We start from the raw sequence: 22343 nt of genomic DNA, 5'->3' as shown, positions 1-22343 counted from the left end.
GTTCCACTACAAAAAGATGCATTAACGTTCTACATTCAAATTGAATGTGAATTTCAGGGTATTTAATGATAAGGGTAACCATAAATTCCCCATGCCAATATTTTTGAGATGACCATGTCTTTAAGAGCACAGTCATCAGTGAAGCTGATTTGCACAGAAGCTAAACTTTTAACACTCAGTGTTATGACTCCCAGGAGGGCCCGCCTTTTATTCTCACAATAAAAGCAACCAAGCTTTTTGGTACAAAGCTGGTTCTTATCACTAGGAGAGATGACCCACCACTAGGAAACCAGCAAAAGATGTTTCATACACTGAAGATCTAGGAGCTTCGTAGGAGGTAGTGTCATTCAGATAGGATCAAGGCACTGCACCAATTCAGTTGAAACTTAGGTGTTCTTAAAAAATAAATAAATAAATAAAACCACAGAGATCACTTGCATAGCCAAGCAGTGTGATCTTGATCACACTGTGATCTCTTGTGATCTTAGTCACAAATACCTGTTAGCCTATACCATTAACCATCGAAAGGTCAGACTTCATGAGTACGCATAGTCCAAGCCCATTATTTACAGCTAATTAGTGACTGACTTGGGAGAATATATCTTGGCAAAATCTTGACCCTGCCCAAGTTCATCAACAAGTGGCTGTAGTGATATATGGCAATAATCAATAATTACTAGGGTACATTACAAATTTAGTACTTTCAATGTATATAGTCCCTAAAATGTTCAATGCTCACAAAATGATGCTGTGCTCCAGCATTTCAGGAATAACATAATATCTTAGAGAGTTCTTGTTTGTGGCAGGGTTAAAGGATAAATTGTGGAAGCGCTTTAAGACTATCAACATAATATATCATTATTAGCTACCATAGTAAGAAAGAAAAGTAGGGCCTTCTGGTATCAGTTCTTCCACAAATAGCAACTCTGATTGAATCAATTATCGGACTGACTCCTGGGAAATGTATTCCATTCCTCAGTTCCATGATGGGCATTCTTTCCCTAATGTAAATAGTTAATTACTTCTAAGTCAAGATAACATTGTACACACATTATACATAAATCTCTGTTAAATATTATTCTTACACTGAGATTTGCAAGGAAACCACCTGCAGAGAAAATGCCTAAGGCTAAACTCAAGCCTTAAGGAGGACGGTTGGATTTACCTTTAAAATTAGCTGCCAAGCCTCAAGCACATCGATGGATTAACCACATTAGTTTACTGGCTTGAAACTATGTCTAATAAACTAAAATTCACCATGCAACTGAAAAGATAATAAAGAAATGCATCACCTGCCAGGTTACTCAGTTACCTCTCTCTACCTCTAGAAGTGACCAGGAGGTGTTAATCAAGCATCTTCAGTAATACTGGAGAGCTACTGAAGAAGAGATTTTTTAATTTTTTTTAATTTTTATTTATTTGATGGAGAGAGAGACAGGCAGCGAGAGAGGGAACACAAGCAGGGGGAGTGGGAGAGGAAGAAGCAGGCTCTCAGCAGAGGAGCCTGATGCGGGGCTCGATCCTGGAAAGCCAGGATCACGCCCTGAGCCAAAGGCAGCCGCTTCACGACTGAGCCACCCAGGCGCCCCTGAAGAAGAGATATTTGAGAAAATCTCAAAATTAAGGAAGTGTTTTAGATTCACCTCAGAACTCTGTCTCACCAAAAATAGTTGTGGCCTAGGTATTTGCAACAAGAACTGTCAATAATTTTATTTCTGACCATGGATCTGCATATACTTGCTGAATTAATGAACTTACAGTTTAACTACCCACCCCACCCCCCACAACTTTTGAGTTTCTTCCTAATCAACTATCTTTGAGTCAAGAAGAAAGGATATTTGGGATAAATAAGAACATCCTATAAGGGATTGCTAAAGGAGACTGTCTAACCAGAATACTGAAGTTTTAAACATGACAGCAACCAGACATTATGTACCTCTTACTAGAAGGATATACCATCTATGAAGTCTTGATCTTTCTACAAGAAAAAAAAAAAATCAAACCTCAATCTCATTAAGCTTCTGGATCTAGCTCCTAATCTGTAGGAAATACAGGGGGGACAAAAAATGTGACAAAGGAACACAATGGGGATGTAATGAAGAAAATCCAGACTCCCAGGAAGTGTACAGGACCAAGGGTCTGATTACTTCAACAAAAATACACAAGGTAAGGCAAAAAAAGATTGAGTGAGAATCTACAGAATAAACGACACTTGAGAGACATGCAGTAAACTGTTAAAAATTATAAAACCATCAGAGAAAAGACTTGACAAACTAGTAACAGAAGATAGAAGAAAACTATCTCAACACAGTAAAGGTTGTATATGGAACCCACAGGTAACAGCATAGTCAATGGTGGAGTGGTGAATGCTTTTCCTCTATGATCAGGAACAAGACAAGAATGCCCCACTCTTGACATTTCTATTTCATGTAGTACTAGAAATCCTAGCAAGTGCAGTTAGGCAAAAAAGAAAAAGAAATAAAAACCATCCAAATAGGAAAGGAAGAAATAAAATGATCTGTTTGCAAAGGACACAATCTTATATGTAGAAAACTCTAAAGATGCCACACACATACACGAACACCTGCTAGAATAAATAAATTCAGTGCAGTTACAGAATATAAACTCAAGACACAAAATTAGTTTCATTTCTATATACTAACAATGAACAATCCGGAAAAGAAATTAAGAAAATAATTCAATTTACAATAGCACCAAAGGAATAAAACTTAGAAATAAACATAACCAAGTAGGCAAAAAGCTTGTACACTGAAAACTACCAAAATGTGGCTGAAATCAAAGAAGACACAAATAAATGGAAAGCCATTCAATGGGAAGACTTAATATAAAGACGTTAATAGTACCCAATGTAGTTTATAGACTTCATACAATTCCCATCAAATTCTCAATGGCATTTTTTGCAGAAATAGAAAAATCCATCGTAAAATTCAGATGGAATCTCAAGGGACTCTGAATAGCCAAAACAATCTTGAAAAAGAACGAGGTTGGGTCTCATACTTCCTAGCTTCAAAACTTATTACAAAGCCACAGTAATCAAAACAGTGTGGTACTGACACGAAGACAGAGATATAGACCAATGGAATATAACAAAGTCCAGAAATAAACTTTTACTCATGTGGTCAAATGATTTTCACCAGGGGTACCAAGGCCTTTCAATGCAAAAATGATAGTCTTTTCAACAAATGGTGCTGGGAAAACTGGATATCCAAATGCAAAAGAACAAAGTTGGATTCTTATCCTATGCCATATATTAAAATTAACTCGAAATGGATCAAAGACCTAAATTTAAGAGTGAAAGTGTAATACTTTTGCAGGAAAAGTTTCATGACACTAGATTTGACAGTAACTTCTTGGATATTGCACCAAAAGCATAATAACAGAAAAAAACAGATAGACTATATCTGAAAACTCTGTGCATCAAAGAACCCAATCAGCAGAGTAAAGGGCAACTTCCGGGATGAGAGAAAATACTTACAACTCATGTATCTGATTAGGGGTTAATATTCAGGATATATAAAGAACTCTGACAACTCAACAACAAAAAACCAATTTGATTTAAAAAATGGGCAAAAGACCTGAATAGATATTCCTCCAAAGAAGATATATAAATAGTCAACAAGCAAATGAAAAAATGCTCAATATCACTAATCATTAGGGAAACATGAATCAAAATCACAATAAGATACCACTCCACACTCATTAGGATGACTACTGTCAAAAAAAAGGGGGGGTACAGAAAATAACTAGTGTTGATGAGCATATGGAGAAAATGGAATATTTGTACATTGTTAGAACATAAAATGGTGCACCTGTTACAGAAAATAGTATGGTACTTTCTCAAAAAATTTGGCATAGAATTACTATATGATCCATCAATTCTGAGTGTGTACCCAAAATAACTGAAAGCAGGGTCTCAAAGATATTTGCATTTTAAAACCTTTAATCGAAGTATAGTTGACATATTAGTTTCAGGTGTACAAAAAATAGAGCAAAAATGAAAAAGGTATTTGTACACCCATACACACAGCAGCCTTATTCACAATAGCTAAAATGTCGAAGCAACCAAAGAAGTGTCCAATGATGGATGGATAACCAAAATGTGATATACCCATATAATGGAATATTATTATTCAGCCTTAAAAAGGAATGAAATTTCGACACACGCATACAACATGAATGAACTTTGAAGACATTATGCTAAGTGAAATAAGTCATTCATGAAAAGATGAATACTGTATGGTTTTACCTTGTATGAGGTATTTAGTCAAAATCATAGAGACAGAAAGCAGAATGGGGGTTGACAGGTGCTAGGGGGCAAGAGAGTAGGGGAAGTTGTTTAATGCATAGACTTTTAGTTTTGCAAGGTGAAAAGAGTGATGGAGACTTGTTGTACAACAGTGTGAATGTATTTACTACTATTGAACTATACACTTAAAAATGACGAAGGGGGTGCCTGGGTGGACCAGTGGGTGAAGTGTCTGATTCTTGGCTTTTTGCTCTAAACACGATCTCAGAGTTGTGAGATTAAGCCCCGAGTTGGGCTCCATGCTCAACAGGGAGTCTGCTTGAGATTCTCTCCCTCTCCTTCTACCCCTCTCTGTCTCTCTCAAATAAATAAGTCTTTAAAAAATGCTTTAGGGGCGCCTGGGTGGCACAGCGGTTAAAGCGTCTGCCTTCGGCTCAGGGCGTGATCCCGGCGTTCCGGGATCGAGCCCCACATTGGGCTCCTCCGCTATGAGCCTGCTTCTTCCTCTCCCACTCCCCCTGCTTGTGTTCCCTCTCTCACTGGCTGTCTGTATCTCTGTCAAATAAATAAATAAAATCTTAAAAAAAAATAAAATAAAAAATAAAAATGCTTTAAAAATTACTAAGAAGGTAGAGTTTATATTATATGTATTTTATCACAACATAAAAATTAATAAAAATTAAGAAATATAACTGTTGATTATACATTAAATAACATAAGTTACTATTAATTTGCTAGATAGCTAAAGTACTGGGTACCATCTACTATTTCTATTCTAAAAAATTCTTTTAATGGAGTCTTAAATACATATTGAAATTTGGGATCTGCTTTCAAAAATAATCATAGGACAGAGCAGGGCAGGGGAGGGAGGTGGTGAGGTGGCAGATACAGTAAGATCAACTAGGATTTGACAATTGTTAATTTAGAGAGGTTACAAGTTCCATTATACTATCCCACCTACTTTTGTATATGTTTAGGAGGTTAGTATAAGAAATATTTTTTAAAATACAGAAACAAATACTCACCAAGATAAGACTGGTTGTCTTTTGGTGATGAAACTACGGATATTTTTTTTTTGAAAACTTACAGCACACTCAAACCATACTTTTAAAATGTCAAAAAAAAATTTTTAAGTCAAAATTGCAAAAACCTTGCAGAGTTCCTCAGCCTATCACTGTTTATTGAAAAGAAGGTGCTGGGCCTTGCTTGGTAATCCTTATCCAGGCTTAAGTGAGCTTAGAATATACACAAGAATCTATGTCAGACACTGCTTTGCCTGTATTAGCTCTACTAATTTTTATCACATGGGATGTTCTTTTCCAGAAAACCAGGGGAACTTCTACATTTATAATTGAAGCCACAGGACCTCCGTCTCATGCACTGAGGAATGGTGGTGTCACATTGCAACGCTGTTCAGCTGCAAAGGAGAATTCCCAGTGTAATTTAAGAAGAGCAGTAACCCTAGAAGCATCTCATATAGGGCCTCTGGCATTTATGTTTTGGTTGTACAGCTCCTGTGGATCCTGATTTTTTTTTTACTCATCCACAATACTAGCGTAATTATCTGACATCCTATTATTGGCTATTTCTTACGAGTTAAGTGGATATAGCTACTGGAGGAGAAGGCTTGTTACGAATAACACAAGGAGACTTGTTTCTTTTGTAATATTGTTATTCCTTTGGAGATTTGGTGGTTTCACTCTTGGTGGATTTCTAGTGGCATTCGCTCAGAACAGTTGTGTCCCAGTGAAAGACGACTGCTGAAGAGTCACTCCTCCTCTCCCAACAGTCTCCTTTATTAATTTATAAGCTCTGTGATGGCAGGAATTGTGGCTAGCACTAAATATATACTATATTATAAATATGTACTATATATACATATATTTGTTTAATATATATACTATACATATACTATAGAATATACATGATATACATACAAATATATACTATAAATATATTTGTTTAATAAATTATGAAAGACAGACTTTCTGAATGACTTGTTAGTGTCAGGCCAGGAAACAAACAGTGTCTCAGGCAGGAGAAGGGTGGGTAGCCAGGTGTGTATCTTGGCTACCGTAGCCCGTTAACATAGGAGGTTTTGTGTGTGCAAAGTGAGAAAGGTGCCATGAATTATTTCATGGATGTTTTCAGTGACCATTACCGACAACTAAACTACTGCCAGGAGGACAAGGTACTATGTGCCTTCTATTATGACAAATTCTTTTGATAGAGTCTTAAATTTGGGGTAGTCCTAGCATGGAGACCCCACGGTATTAGCAGGGTACCTTAGCCTATAGGGACATCATGGTGAATTCCTCCAGGTCCCTGCTGATGGGGGCCACTGGGTAACTTCTTACATGACTTTTGTTTTATTCCAGTGACCAGGTCGAAATTCATGCTTCTCAGATTATTTTGTTGCCCATTTATGTTGAGAAATATGATAGTTACAATCGCATTGCTAATTCTATTATTTGTACATATTTGAGGTTTTTTTTAAAGATTTATTTGAGAGAGAGTGCATGTGTGCAGGCACAGGGAGAGGGGCAGAGGGGGAGACAGAGAGAATCTCAAGCAGACTCCCTGCTACGTGCGGACCCTGACGTGGGGCTTAATCCTATGACCCTGAGATCATGACCTGAGCCAAAACCAAGACTTGGGTGCTCAACCAACTGAGCCACCCAGGCGCCTCTGTATGTGATACTTGATCTTAATATCTTTTAAGTAAGTGCTACAAAAAATATTTGAAGGGTCATATGCACTCATCTTCAAGTCTCACTTTCTAGCTTCAAATGGCAATTTAATCTATTTTTAATGTCAAACATGAACCACCCCCGCACCCCCCCCCCAAAGAATTGAGTCTTATTCAAAATGATTTTCTTAACCCATTTTCATTTACTTTCTCAAAAATTCTGCTTCTTGGAGTGTCTCAGAGTGTCCATGGTCCTTTAAGCCTCAAAACAGAAAGTTTAAAGAAAACTTGTTTATCTCTTCTTGGGTTTTAGAATAGGACCTACAATGTTTCTCTGAATAGAAAAATAAAATACTTTCTTCTCTCTCTAGAAATCTCAAAGCTAGCCATTCATCTGACCACAAAATGTCTTTCTTTTATGTAATTGTATTAAAAGATATCTCCCTAGATTTTTAGTTTTGATTTAAAAATGTCACAAGTGCTTAATATTACATCAGATCATGTATAGCCCAAAGAGAATAACCATGTCATTTCAGTTTTACTATAAGAGCAATTAAACATAGTACCAAATATTAATAAGGAAGCAATTTTTCTTTATTGCTTAGATATACCAGTAAAACATTAAGAGAAAAAATTGTTCCTATTTAAAAAAAATTTCTTTAAAGTATGCTCTACACCCAGTGTGGGGCTTGAGCACAAGACCCTGAGATCAAGAGTCCTGTGCTCTACTGACTGGGCCAGCCAGGCACTCAAACTGTTCCTATTTTAAATGTAACTCTGGTTCCTACTGACACACCCTGGAAAATCTGCCTTTTTATTCTTTTCTTTTACTATCTTATTTTTTTTAACTGAAAAGCAAAACAATTAATGGTAAAATAAACTAAGCAAGCACAAAAGGCAATAGGCGTTTATCCAATTTAAATTCTTTAAGTTGGACCTTTAAGAAATATGTTAATATCTAAGTCATTGTTCCAATTTTATTTTATTTTATAAGATTGTATTTATTTATTTACGTGGAGGGTGAGGCACAGAGGGGGATGCAGAGAATCTCCAGCTGATTTCACACTGAGCTCCAAGCCCAACTCGGGTCTTGATCTAAGGACTCTGAGATCACGAACTGAGCCGAAACCAAGAGTCTGGCACTTAATCCACTGAGCCACCCAGGCACCCCTATTGTTCCAATTTTAGATAGCCACAGCATTCTGAATTCGTAATTGGGTTCTACAAACTACCTACGGTGTTGGGGATTTGTTTTTCTGAAAGTAAAGAAAAATACATTACTTTTAATTTTTTATCTATTCTATTTTCAATTCATAAGCCCTTTTTAAATCTATGCTACATGTCTTCTGTGTCTCTCTTTTTGGAATGTGTACCCCATTACATCTATGAGATCAAAGCTACACAAACTCCTAGCAATTGCTATTCTGCTTTGGATCAAAAAATAGAATATATCATGTTTTTAAAAAATGCTGTTTAAAGAGTTAATCTTAGGCTAAAAAGAGTTACTAGAAGATGGGTCAACTACATCAAAAGCACGACTAGTTCTTCAGATATGGTGCTTAGATTTTGAATTCGTAGGACGCAGGACTCGGTTCCTCAATTACATCTGCCCTGATCCTATTGGGCAGCTAAGCCCCCCTTGGCGAGCAGTAACTCAGTTGTCGTGGCCCAGTGAGGTGTGATGCTGACAATGGGCACGGCTTTAGGAGGATGTGTCTGTCAACGTGAAAATCTTGGGAAGCATGCTCGAATTGACAACAGGTCTGTGGGCGGCGTCACCCAAACGAAAGCAAAAATACCTGTTTTGGACCCCTTCAACAAGTCCTTACTTAGAATGCTAACCTTAGAGCCACAAACAAGGCCTGGATGTCCTTTAGAACAAATTCTCCTTCAGGATCTTTTGTTTTGGGGGAGAAGAAGCTGACAAACAGGAATGGGCACTTTGAGGACAGGAGGGGCCTATTTTCCTGGCCCCCTGCTGGCTGCTCACATGGGAAGGATTAAAGAGAAGATTAGGAAAATTAGCTTCCTTATCTGAGAGAAGAAAAAAAATTTGCAAAAATGTTGTTTCTTTTAAAAAATATCACTGAAAGTGTTATGTAAATGATCTATATAAACTGTGAGACCCAAAGTCTCCACTGTTTTCTTTCCACCCGTCTAAAGTCATCAATACCATCAATGGAATATTAACTCTTGTGGTTTTAGAAGCTCCTATCACTAAACAGCTGGCATAAAATGCCATGTTTTAGGAGTTGGGTGTAGCTCTAATGCCAATTAAGGAATAATCTGGATTACCATGAGAGAGTGTATACACGTCAAAAATAAACCACGGTTGAACTACTGACTGAACGATCAAAAAGAACAAAACCCAACCAAACCCAAACTTGTGGTGGGGGTAATCAGGTCATTTTTACTGATTAGATATGTGACACCCAACTGCTTCAGTTTTCTCCTTAAGAGACTCCCTTTCAACATCATGAAAATAATACCCACGTGGAAAGTAAGAAAAAGAGCTTCACCATTCCAAAGATTAATTTTGATTGTGGAGAAAGCCCAATGAATTCCAAACATGGGACAACTGCCAAGAAGTGGTACAAAGTGAGAGGAAGAAGAATAAAACCAGAGCAGACCCGGCCAAATTGGCCTCGACACATAGGGACCCACGCAGTGCGAACGAAAGCCTAAACAGCTAATCCAATCAAAAGACCTATCTAGATTTCACCTGTAACCACTCTCCTATCTCTCTCTTTCCTAGTGTTACAGCCATTTTCTTAGGCCTTTATTATTTCCTACTAGGAGAACTGTGATGATCTCTTCTGGTATCAGGCTAATCTTCCAAATTTTATAATTCCATCATGTCCCTCCACTGTTTTAACATTGTCCGTGGCACCCCCACACCTACGGCATAAAATCTCGACACCAATGCTCCCTGCAGCCCTCCTCTGAGGGCAATAGACCCATCACGAGACTAGATGATGTTCCTGGTGTTGTCAGTTAATAGCTGTGCTTCCTGGAGCTGATCATTTAATTTTTCTGAGAGCCAGTTTCCCCATTGGGAAAAAAAAGAAGAAACCAGCTGGATAATAAATGTGAGATAGGCGTGTAAAGTCTACAAGCTCAACAAGGGTACAGTATGTTTATTACCATTTCAATACATTCTGCGCTACTCATCTTCTGCCAGTCTGTTCCTCTAAATACATTTCGTGGATCGCCAGCCTTTTTGCCTATCATTTCACTAAACGATGATGCTGTTTCCACATCTCCCTCTCTGCTACCTGCAACAACAAAACACTGCTGTCCTATTGCCCACTCCCTTCTCGGAATCCCCAAACAAGCCGAAGCTCTTATTGATGGAGCGCCTGTAAGTATTTTTCTAGATGGTTTACACTGTTCCCCCAGCAGTGCTGTGATTGCTTTCATTTTCTAGATGGGAAGATTAAGACCGAGCAAGTGAGATTCAGAGGTGTAAGGGTCTTTCCTGAGGCCACAGAACAAGGGAGGTCGGTCCACAGCTGGCGGTGGCAGGTCAGCCTTGTGCTCGGAGAGCAGTGATGTGTGCTCATTCACTGCATTCCCCTTCACAGGTCTGCAGAAAAGGAAGGCCACGTTCAATAAGGTAGCAGGAACACGTGTACATTTCAGTGCCTGCCAGTTAGGAGGAAGGGCCAGTGAAAGGGAAAGACAACTATCGAGATAAGGACAAAGGAATGAATGAAGGAGGATCTTTCAGCCGGACCGCCCTCTGACAGTCAAAAGCACTGTCTTTTTGAAACAAAAAACTAAAGGCAAAAAAAAAAAAAAGCTTTTTGTTTATTCTGAGAGTTTGGATTCTGTGTCATTCCACGGTATCTTAAAGTTCTGCTTGGAACCATGAATTATTTCATCATTTTGGTCTAACTCGGCATTGATATCCCAAGAAGAAAGTAAAACCCGGAAACCGTGGTCTGGGATTGAATTGGCCACTCATGACTCTGCGGCACACCCGTCACACAGCTTTCGGGCACTGCTCAGCTGCGGTGGAAAGTATGCTTTGGGTTTCACTCAGTTATCAAATAGTTCTTCACTGAGAACCATAGTTGCTACTGCCCCCTGTCCACCAAAACTCCCTCTCGGTTTCTTCCTGGGCACACAGCTAGGCTACATACGCTTCCCAGCCTCCTCCACACTGGGCCATGGAAGCAGAGGTGTGCCCCTTCTAAGCCTGGTCCGTGCAGCCTCCCATTCATGGTCCCCCCGTTTTTTCACCCTGTGGGTTAGAAAGCCGATGACAGTGATCACAGAGGCCTCAGAAGCTAGATGGTGAGATGGCACAACCATGGTCTGCACTACCAAACCTTGCCCAAACCAAGCGACCTGGAAGATCTACTCGAGGCCACTAAGAAAGAGATCAATTTCTATTGTCATCACGTATCGGGCCTATTTGTTACAGCCACGGCACCTACCCTAACAAACTCAAGTGTTGGCTTGTCTCGGACACCCAGACACAGACACACAATTCCTGCACTGGGTTTACGGTCTAGTTGGCCACAGTGTGCGTGTCACTGAATTGTCCTGATGTCCCAAAAGCAGCAGCAAAATGAATCACCCCAAAGTTCAGAGCATGACCTAGAGTAGAGGCGGGCCTGCCTGTTCCTCCAAAGGGAAAGACAAAGAGTTTAGGCTTTGCGGTCCACATAAAGTCTCTGATACATCTTCTTCTTTTTCATAACCCTTTAAAAATTTAAATAACATTCTTAGCTTGAAAGCCCTACAAAAACAAGCCATAAACCAGATTTGGCCTACGGAATATGGTCTGTCAATTCCTGGCCTAGACTCTTAGTCTTGATTTTTAAAATCCAACAGAAGAAAAATATTTCACGATGTATGAAAATTACATGAAATTCAAATTTAGGAACTATAAGTAAAGTTTTATTGGAATACAGATGCATTTATTCATTGGCCTATTGTCTGTGGCTGCTTTTGCACTCCTAGGGCAGAGGTCAGCAGTTATGAAGGCATATGGCCCATAAAGCCTTTATTTTTGGTAAAGGGTCAGCTAATAAATACTTCCCAGCCTCTGGTCCGGAGCTTCCTAAAGAGGGATTGTTCTGTTTAAGTAACCAGATCCTCTACAATCCAAGGAGGACACTGTGTGCCTGGCTACTTTGGTGCCTTGCCAAGAATGCAGCGCCACAGAAGAGGACCATCCCTCAAAAGATTTTGGAGTTTAGCGTTTTGCTCTGAAACAGGGTAAGAACAGCAACCTTTACTGGTTAACGGGAGTGTTCGAATAAAATTGGCTCCTCAACTGCTGTCAGTTTCTTCTCTGCCCAGTGTCCCAAATGATTACAGTATATACTCACTAGGGAGGCTTAGTTGACTTATTTTTTGAACAATATTAAAATTCCTTATATGAAGTTGAAATCCATGACCACATTTTTTTTTTCCAGTTAGACTTAAGTCATTTACTTCTATGGTGGCCAATACAAAACTTACCACTTATGTTTATGATCACACTTTCTCTGTCACTTAAAGGTTTAACACTCATGCAAACAGAACACTCATTTCCAGTCACCAGCACCCTACGAACAGAAGCCATATTTTATCACAATTTTTCATGATCGTGCATTTGCGATGTTTTATGGAGCATCTGACAAAGGTAATGACCTGATCAGCAATGTCTAACACATCTGTATGCCAGGGTGTTTTCTTTACACCTTCTCAGTGTGGGAAACTGGACCAAAACCCCCATGACTGAAACCTGTAGATCCTGAGGCATAATCTCCTGATGCTGGCACTTAGACGGGGATATATTTTAAAAGCTCCGCAAGTAATTCTGAGGGGCTTCCCATAATCAGCACCTCAGCCTTACGAGGTCACAGGAGTGTGTGTGGCCCATGGCCTCCCTTTGTAAATGTTTTGAATGACTTCTCTTTTTTTTTTTTCCTGTTTCAAGTTTTAATTTAAATTCTAGTTAGTCAACATACAGCGTAGTACTGGTTTCAGGTGTAGAATGTAGTGATTCGTTTTTTAAAATATTTTTATTTTTTACTTTTGCAACGACACAGATGGAACTGGAGGGGATTATGCTAAGTGAAATAAGTCAAGCAGAGAGAGACAATTATCATATGGTTTCACTCCTATGTGGAACATAAGGAATAGCGCAGAGGACCACGGGAGAAGGGAGGGAAAACTGAATGGGAAGAAATCACGGAGGGAGACAAACCAGGAGAGACTCTGGACTCCGGGAACCAAACTGAGGGTTACAGAAGGGAGAGGAGTTGGGGAATGGGGTAATTGGGTGATGGGTATTAAGGAGGCATGTGTGGTGATGAGCACTGGGTGTTATATGCAACTAATAAATTGTTGAACACTACGTCAAAAACTAATGATGTATTATATGCTGGCTAATTGAACATAATAATATAAATAAATAGATAGATAAGTAAATAAATAAATAAAATAAAAAATAAAACCACTTAGTTGATTTAAATTCACACTGGTGACTAGCATCCTTCTAGAAGTCTCGTGCATTATAAGACAAATGTTTAGACAGCAGATACAAGACCAATCAGTGACATATGCTGTTTTCATTATGGGGTTATTTTTATTAATAAGACATAGTACTGGGCCCTTTAAATTCAGGACACAGCTTAGATCTTTCTTCTCCTGGCTTTACCAAGATATATCTGACACAACTGAATTCTTAAAACAATTTGGCAAGTCAAGTCGCCAGTTTTATGGATGAAGAAACTGGAACTCAGTGTGAATAAACAGTTTACCCAGGGTCAAAGAACTGAAAAGTCAGAGCTTGGGTTTGAGTCTAGAGCTATATGAATTCAAATCTGTCTCACCATAGGTGGGTCTCATACTGGTACTTCATAAATTTAAAGACACTCCCACATATTACTCCCTGGCCACTATGCCAGATTCAAGGTTTTGTTTTGTTGGTGGTTTTGTGTTTCATGGTTTTTTGGAAGTCAAGGTTCAACTACATTAAAATAAAATTAGTATTTATTTTATGCCATTTATTTGGTCTCTAACCCCTTCCAAGCCTGAGTTTCCTTATCTGTAAAATGGACTTGGTAATAGCAGTTTCAGAACACTAATGTTGAGTTAAGTAAGTATTGGGCACATAGGAAATTGTTAATAAGTACGGCCTATAGTTAAAAATGCTAAGCTTTATGTTGTCTCAAGTGTTCATGTTTAAGTTTTTGTGTAAAATGAAGAGTGAGGATCAATATCTTTAGGACCTGTTCTAGCCCAAATCCATATGAGACACAGGTGTGAAGCAACAATAAAATGAAGTATTGAAACAATGAAGCCACTGGCTATAGGTATCTTGGGGAGTCCTCCCACAAGAGGGGAACCACGCTTGGAACATCAGCACAATACTTAACTGGAAATATAAGTTTGGGGTATATGGTTTGATATTAACAATAGGATTATATTGTCTAATTTAAAGAGGCATTCAATGGAGAAAAGATCAAGATCAGTTTTCTTCAGCAAAATTGGGGGATATGGATTAGTTTGAAAGCAACTTTTAAAAATGCATTAAGCAAAAAAAGCTAGGACAGACATTATTAACAAGAACCTAATTTATGATAACATACCCATGGACTTCATTTTCCTGCTAATATGTTCTTTCGTTTCTCTTCCCCAGCCAGACCTGTCATGTACCTAGCACCCTTTTTGTTCCCGTCACCTTTGTTATAAAACACTTCCTTATAATGCCCAACACGCCTGCTTCCCACAGCTAGGATTACATGGAAGGTGGGACATTCTCGAACTTTTTTGTACATATTGCTGTAACATGCCCTAATTTTGCATTATATCAACCAGATCCTGTATCCCCTTACTGAATGGCCTACTCATTGAGTTGACTAAGCTACTGTGACTAAGCTACTTCTCAAGTATCTGGTTCCCATAGAGACAGAACAGCTATCACATTGTCAGGCATTCATTTCTTTATATGCCCGTAGAGTAAGGCCCAACCACATGCTTCCTTAACAATGTCAGGGGCACCACCAAAACTATGCTCCAAGAAAGAAGGCTTGCCCTTCAACTGCTTTAAGATTTCTCTCCTTCGTGAAAGGAATGAAAGGGAGGCAAGGTGCTCAGATCAGCTTGGCTATTATTATTGTTTGGAAGAATCCTTGTTGAACCACACATTTTTACAAGGCATGATTATCAGATTTGAGAGCAAATTCTTCCTGACTCTAAAGTTCTCTAATAAAAAGAACATTAAGCAAGCTTCCTTGCATGCTTCAGGCTACATCCAACATCCTCAGCCATGTGTCTTCGGAAGGGATGCCTCATGGCATCGAGACAACAGGTGTTCAGCCCAAAGGAGGTGTTCACAAACATTTAAGATGAAATCACACTAAGAGTGTCTGAGGACCTTCTGATTCTGAGCTGTGTACTGTCAATGCTAAACCTGTTATCTGAAGGCCTGTCTATTCCCATGTGTCCCAGGCTCACCTTCCATCCACATTCCTGCCTGGTCCAAATGGATGTCTTCCTTATCTCAACAAATACACGACTAGCCTCCTAGCTGCTTAGGATGAAAACCTAGGAATGTTTTTTTCACTCCCCTCTATTACTGCCCACCAGTCCAAATCAAATCCTTTGCAAATCCTATTTCTCTACTTGCCATAGAATCCAGAATCCAGTGAGTTCTCACCATCTCTACTGCTGGTACATCAGGTCACCCCTAAGACCCCCCTTCTGTTCCCCACCCTCTTTCCCCACCATTGGTTCTCCACACACAGCCAAAAATAATCTAAAAATCTAAATCAGATCTTGTCATGTCCTCCCTTGAAGTCCTCCAATGATCTTCTATGGCATGTGCAATGAGACTGACCCTCTTGACATGGCGTGTACTTGCCCTCATCCCAGCCTACATCTCGACTCTGCATCTGCAGTACTGAGCTCGGCCACACTCACCTCTGTATCCCTCAAATATCAAACCCTTTCCTGCTTCCGTGCTCACTGCTTCCTCTGCTTAGAACTCTCTTTCCCCTGATGGTCACAATATCATCCTGCCTCTTTTATTCGGACCTCAGGTTCAAAGTCATGCTCAGCAAGACCTTCCCCAATCACGCCTTCTGAGGTTACTTTCTCCCCAACCCCTGTCAATTTATAAATGAATGGTTAACGTATATTTAAATATTTCAGATCACCCATACTAAAGAATATATACATTTGGTTTTGGAAATTACAGGAGATAAAACTTTTTATCACATGCTCTAGTATGAGAAAACTAAACAAACTAACAAAATACTATTTGATAAAGCCTCAAAATACTAATGGTTGACATTTTAAAAATAAAATTTGTGGTACTTGTAGTGTTTTATTTAGATATTATTGAGGATCTGAATGAAAAACCCTAAGCTGCCAGTGGTTTCTAGGTTAGGTGTGAATTCCATGTGCAAACCAATGATTTATGGCCAGGGACTGACATGAGGTCATTAGGTCATGGGTTGCTCACCACCTCGCCTGAAACTGGCCCCTTTCAGTGGTAAACAGAGCCCTGATCAAGACAATTCTCTTTGCATCAATCTGGCCCTTAGTGAGAAAGCTTTCAAAGACTCGACACTTTCTGGATGGTTTTCAAATGCTGGTGTTCTAAGTGCATGATCTTTTCAATGTTTTGTACCTTACGAGTTAGTTGTAGGGATGTTAAAATGGTTAAGAAGATCTTTGGGATTCTTCCTACTAATTACACACTGATATTTCAGCTATTAATCATTAGTTTCTTAAGGAGTAGTTTTGTGGAAATACTAGTATTTACAGAAGGAGGAATACAAAAAACACCACAGCTAATATTTACTGCATCCTTATTATGTGCTAGCCACAGAGTAGAGACTTTCTTTGAATGAGTCTATGGCTTTATTTTTTCTTTCTTAATAATGCACTGTACTTTTGTTCACTGTCTTCTTCTCACAGAAAATCTAACAATAAGAAGGGGTGTTTTGTGTTTTACAGATATCTTATTTCTGAATAGAAATCCAAAGGGTGGAATAGTCTAGAATATTCCTGCTCTTACAAATGTGCATTTTTTTCTGGCCTATTTTGGGGGGTTAGGTGTAACTTCAGGGTTATGAGAAGGAAAGCTGCATTGTGAAGCTCAACTGATAATTCCTCAACTTTCACTGCCAACTATACCTACACGGCAGGCACTCAATTTATATTTATTGAAAGAATAGGTGCCTGGATAAAATGTGTAACGAGAGCATGCATTTTGGGGGTATCAATATTAACATTTAATTGTAATAAACATCTGGAGTCACCAAGACACAGAATTGAGTTCCACGGCTCTGAACCAATAGCTTCAATGATGTAAGACTTATGATTTCTTTAAAGATTAAAAAAATGAAAAATACCATATTCATAGGATAACTTCAGAAATTACCTATAGCCACTTTAAATAACACATTTTTTGTGTGGGAAAATTTTACGAAACCCCCAAGGAATAGATCAAAAAGAATTTCCAAGGTTTTTGAGAAGCCCAAAAGCAGAACATTAAGGCTGAATTTCTACTCATAGGAGGTAGTCCCTAATATTCTTTTTTATCTACCACACAAGGTAAGTATTGTAACAACTCAAACATGGAGGTATTTGTCCAATTGCCATCCAGAGGCCTAATTTTAGATACCATTCACATAAATTTAGCCGCATGGCAAAGGGATTTATAAAGACATTCATAATCGGTGTTCTGAAAATAAATACTGATACTGCTAATCCCTGATGACAATAACATGTACAATACTTGCTCCACTGAATATGTTGTGAATAGAAAAAGTAAAAGAATGGCGCAAATAAAAAATACCAAGTATCATTCTATGTCTCCTATATGTTAATATTTTATCCTAGAATAGTATCCAAACACTTGCATTCATCAGGGTCTGAAATAAGAATGAATTTAATTGCATAAAGTTTATCTCATTTTTAAGGCCTAAAAAAAAACCCTCCTTTTGTTCATTTATATGTTTTTGCCTTACATATATATATATATTTGACTATATCAATAAATTAAGTTTTATTCCCTTTCCTACTTTAGATTTATTATTTAAAGTTAAACCACATTCCCATCTGGACAAAAAACTCAGTTCGAGGCATATTTACTCTAAAGAAATTAAGAACTGATGTCTCTGGTACTCACCCTCCCATATCTGTTGGCGTAAGACCCAGTAAGCAAGGAATGGAAAACGATGATTGTCTCATCCAAGTCCCAGATGAACACCCTCTACGAAGGAAGAACGGAATTAATACGTCTTTCCCTTGGTTGGGAAACCTGGTACTCAGTTAACTTCAACATAAATAAGCAGCCTTGAAATAGAAGACAAAAGAAAAATATGAATTTACTATGTTTTTAAAATACAACTGTTCCAAAGAGTATCCCCCAGCTTTTCTCCAGAGTAGAGCCTCAGGTGAGGTACAGGAAGATAATTACATTAGTGACATCAGTACAAACATGGGCAAGAAAGAATAATATACGTCCTTTCAACTTCTGAAGTAGATTCTCAGTTCACTATTCTGAAAAAATGAACAATGAGCTAAAACTAGTCTGTATATAACTTCTTGAGACAGAGAGGGGCCAATCAATTAAAACTCTTTCTGTTTGTCTTACCTCTCCTCTCTGCTATTAAGAAGTGTTTAAATAGTGAACCTTATGTTTTATTTTTTAATCGAAGTACTAAAAAACTGTACATAAAACCTAAAACTTCACATCATCTCTTCACCTTATATTACCTTTGAACTGTTATCACATGGATGCGTTACGTATGACTCCTGCCTGGTTTTCTTCAGATTGTAGATAGTTAACAACTTAAACAGACACATCACATATGCTCTTGACACACTTGGGGTATTTGGAATCGGATTTAAAGGAATTCACTTCAAAAATACCTTTGAGATACCACAGAGGCCTCCCAAGCCTACTTGTCCCCTCTTTCCCTTCCACTCATACCAGTATATATTCATACACATAGGTTCTGCTGGGAAATTTCCATCTTTCCAGCCAAAATAATCATGTTTTTCACCCTCAGATTTCACTGGGCAAAACCCAGGAACTTAATTGCAGTGGATTCAAGGCTGTGAAATCTACCCTTCAAGGTTTTATTTATCCCTCCTGCTTTTAAACTCCACCAAAACAGGTCTCATAAGATGACTACTATTTCAGTTTAGAACATCTCAGTTTTCATTTCTTGATATATATGTGTGTGTCTTTAATTTTCAAAGTGGATTTTAGTAAGCGTTTTTAGTACACTTAATTAAAACGGCAATGATATAGACCAGTATAAGCGAATTTTGTTCAAGCAAATTATATAATTTACTACATTAGAGAGAACTAACCAGATGTTTTACATGTAATTAAAATGGCAGAGAAAACAGATGTAATTATTTTTACCTACAAGTAATATGAAAAAGAAAAAAAATAATTTACTTACGATATAGAGAAGAAAGCAGTAATGAAAGTATTTGGGCATCTTATGACGGCCATTTACATTGCAGATGTATAGAACCACCCTTAATTACCAAGATACCTTGTTATTTACTAGGGCATTGGCAATGACATACCTCGAGATCAGAATCCGGGGGAGGTGAAGGATTATTGTTTCTTCGGCCCCGTCCACGTGACTTCCCATCTGAACCTCGACGCAATCGATCCGAATCTGAGTCTTTAATGGGTGTTGATGGGCTGTGGATTGTACCGTACTCTGTAGAAATATAGGAAAGTCTTTCATCTTTTGGTTCTATTACCATGGTGTCAAGATCAACCTTGTTTCAATTCATGGGGAAGTTTGAAGAGTAAAACACATTTCATTCTGTTCATTTTCATTACTGTTCACTTCCATTGATAAATAATTTATGAGATATTTGATTCCAAGAATCCATTCTTTTGAAAGAAAGTGTGATTAGAAATGGATAAAATTTAATTGATAGTGGAAGATAGCAGGCTGTAGGAAGCTGCCTAGTTTTTCTCTGTGGTTCTCCATGAGGAGACAAAGCTCCTCCATCCCCACTTCCAGAGTATGTGTCTTTCTTTCATTCCGCAAACAGTGCCTGGTCATACTGAGACAAGGGTTCACTCATGTGCATTACCAGCCACTCTTGTGCTTATGAAAAGGCTTCTGGTTCACAAAAAGAAAAGAAAAATCAACTCTGGGGCAGGAAAAAATGAATCACCAGGCAGATTCTTCTTTGAATATTTCAAAATCTCCTTTTTCTCCCTCATTTTATGTGAGAACGAGGGAGTGGCAAGATAAGGAAGAACAGATATATGGGTAATACCCATATTCTGTACAGCAGTCATCACAGATTCTTACTGTATCTTAGTCTCTGAGCCAAAAATCCCAAACAGACAACACATTAAAATTGCTCACCTGGGTAACTCAGAGAAATCACAGAAATAATTGTATAGAACCTACAAAATAAAGAACCACCTCCAACCATCTAGAGGAATGGCTGAGTAGGGATTGTGGAGTTGGGGTGGGGGGACTCTTACCCTGCTTCCAAGATGAACAAAACCCCTTATAGTTTCTTCTTTTCTCCAGTTCATGCGTCAGACAATTTCTACCTCCCCAAACTCTTTGCCAGATTTCTCTACTACATATGGGTTGGAATCTCTCAAGCTGGTATAAGGAATGATAATTCTCATTGAGATATTGTTGATACTACATTTCACCAAACAGAAAAGTATTGAGGACAGGTGACTATCTGGTAGCTTTCGTTAATATGCTATGATCCTCAACTGTACCCAGAAGGCCAGCCACAGTATTACCTCCAAGTTTAAGGCTTAAGCCTTAGGAGTTTGGGTGGCTAGGAATGGACTCCGATAGAGTAAATTCCATTTCTAAATCACATGGAACAATCTTATACCTCCTGTTTAACTTTAAAATCTAAACATATTCCTATCACTGTTAGATGAGATTTTGCATGTCCTTCCTCTGCCATAGGAAACAAGACAGCAAACTTCCTCATATACACCTGTCATGTGGTCCTTATACCCAGAAACCACCATGATAACTTACAAGCCTATTAGTTAATTATGGCCAGAAAGTCCAAAACAGCTCCACTCACTACGTCAGCTTATGTAGTTCCGTAGGATGCATTTTTGAGCTACCCCAACTTGTAGAACTATACACTGTAGAACACAGTGCTGGCTGGTCAGTTTCATACTCTCCAAATCCACATTCGATCCTTTTCTTGCAGAGGCAGATGACTCTGGCATCCTCTCCTCAAAATGTTCCAAACTAAGCATCTGCCTTCCATGTTTCATAGAGAATTAGGAACTCCAAAGAAATATATATTTTCAAAGGAGCTCAGTGAATTCAGAGCTGTATTTTGAAGAAAAAGTCTTGATCTCCTTTCTCTTTAAAAATTCCGCAACTAGATCTCTGTGCAAACCTGGATAGCCACCATCGGAGACAGAACACATGCCTGTATCTTTACCAGTTTCGAAACAGCATTTACTTTGCAACTGGCAAACTGGCATCTTTTGACTCATACTTCAAGTACTTGACTGCAAAGTCCATCTTGAATTGTGAGCTCTCCACCTTTTGAAGTTCATATTTGACAAGAAGCTAAATGATGTTAAATAATGTATCTTATCGCATTACGTCTTTTGCTTTGACTTCCAGCTAGTTTAGGGTGAATTTTATCCTCCAAGTAGTTCATCTCACTGAGGGTTTCTTACCCTAGATTTCCTCCTATGGATTACCCATTACTTTTAGTTCTTGGTGTATATTTCTTTATCCTTGTGTTGAAACCCAATTAAATCTTTAAATATATATTTCATCTTTTTTTTTAAATAAAAGTGATAATTAAACTGATTACTCACTTCTGTAAGCCAGTCCCCAAAGAAACTAAGTTCAATGAGCAAAGTACACAGGTAGATTTTTAAATTATCTTATCTAAAATTTTTCCAGGTGGAAAAAAAGCCCTAAAATATGGACAATCTGATACCTCTAAATATTAAAACACACACACACACACACACACACACACACACACACACACACCCCTTATAGGCCTCAACTTATTAAAAGGAAGATAAAAGTTAAATGATGCAAGCTAGATTTAAAAAAAAATCTCTTCCTCTTTGTTCTATGAGGTGGGATTAAACACTTCTACTCTACTAACCAGTTTTCCTGACTCTATGCTCCTTCCTTCTATTAGTGTAAAACTCAACAAATAATTTAATCTTCTAATCCACTGACATCTCATGTTTCATTAAAATCCTTTCCAAATTATTCAACTTTACCCCCCACTGAGATAATGTGAAAATACTCAGAAGAGCATTTATTTCATTTAATTAACAATGACTGCATGCCCATACTATTTCAGGCACCGTACCAGGAGCTTTAAGTATAATAATGTACCATACAAATATAGTCTTCTTGG

At 38.3% G+C, this 22343-nt stretch overlaps 1 protein-coding gene across 19 annotated transcripts in view; it reads right to left on the bottom strand.

Annotated features, from left to right (window-relative positions):
• The window catches only part of EYA1 (EYA transcriptional coactivator and phosphatase 1), a 349658-nt gene that overhangs the window by 60645 nt on the left and 266670 nt on the right, over window positions 1–22343 (bottom strand). For all 19 annotated transcript variants that reach the window (XM_087864819.1, XM_087864823.1, XM_087864826.1 and 16 more), the window contains 2 exons: window positions 19518–19657; window positions 18100–18183 (listed from right to left, as the gene is read on the bottom strand). In XM_087864819.1, coding sequence (XP_087720945.1) covers window positions 18100–18183; window positions 19518–19657 — 224 coding nt within the window. The remainder of the gene's footprint in view (window positions 1–18099; window positions 18184–19517; window positions 19658–22343) is intronic.

Source organism: Ursus americanus, chromosome 9, assembly GCF_024610735.1.
Source record: "Ursus americanus isolate L20-20 chromosome 9, mUrsAme1.1.p, whole genome shotgun sequence".
Lineage (NCBI taxonomy): Eukaryota > Metazoa > Chordata > Mammalia > Carnivora > Ursidae > Ursus > Ursus americanus.
Note: the sequence above shows the minus strand (reverse complement) of the source record. Positions and strands in the feature narration are given on the sequence as shown.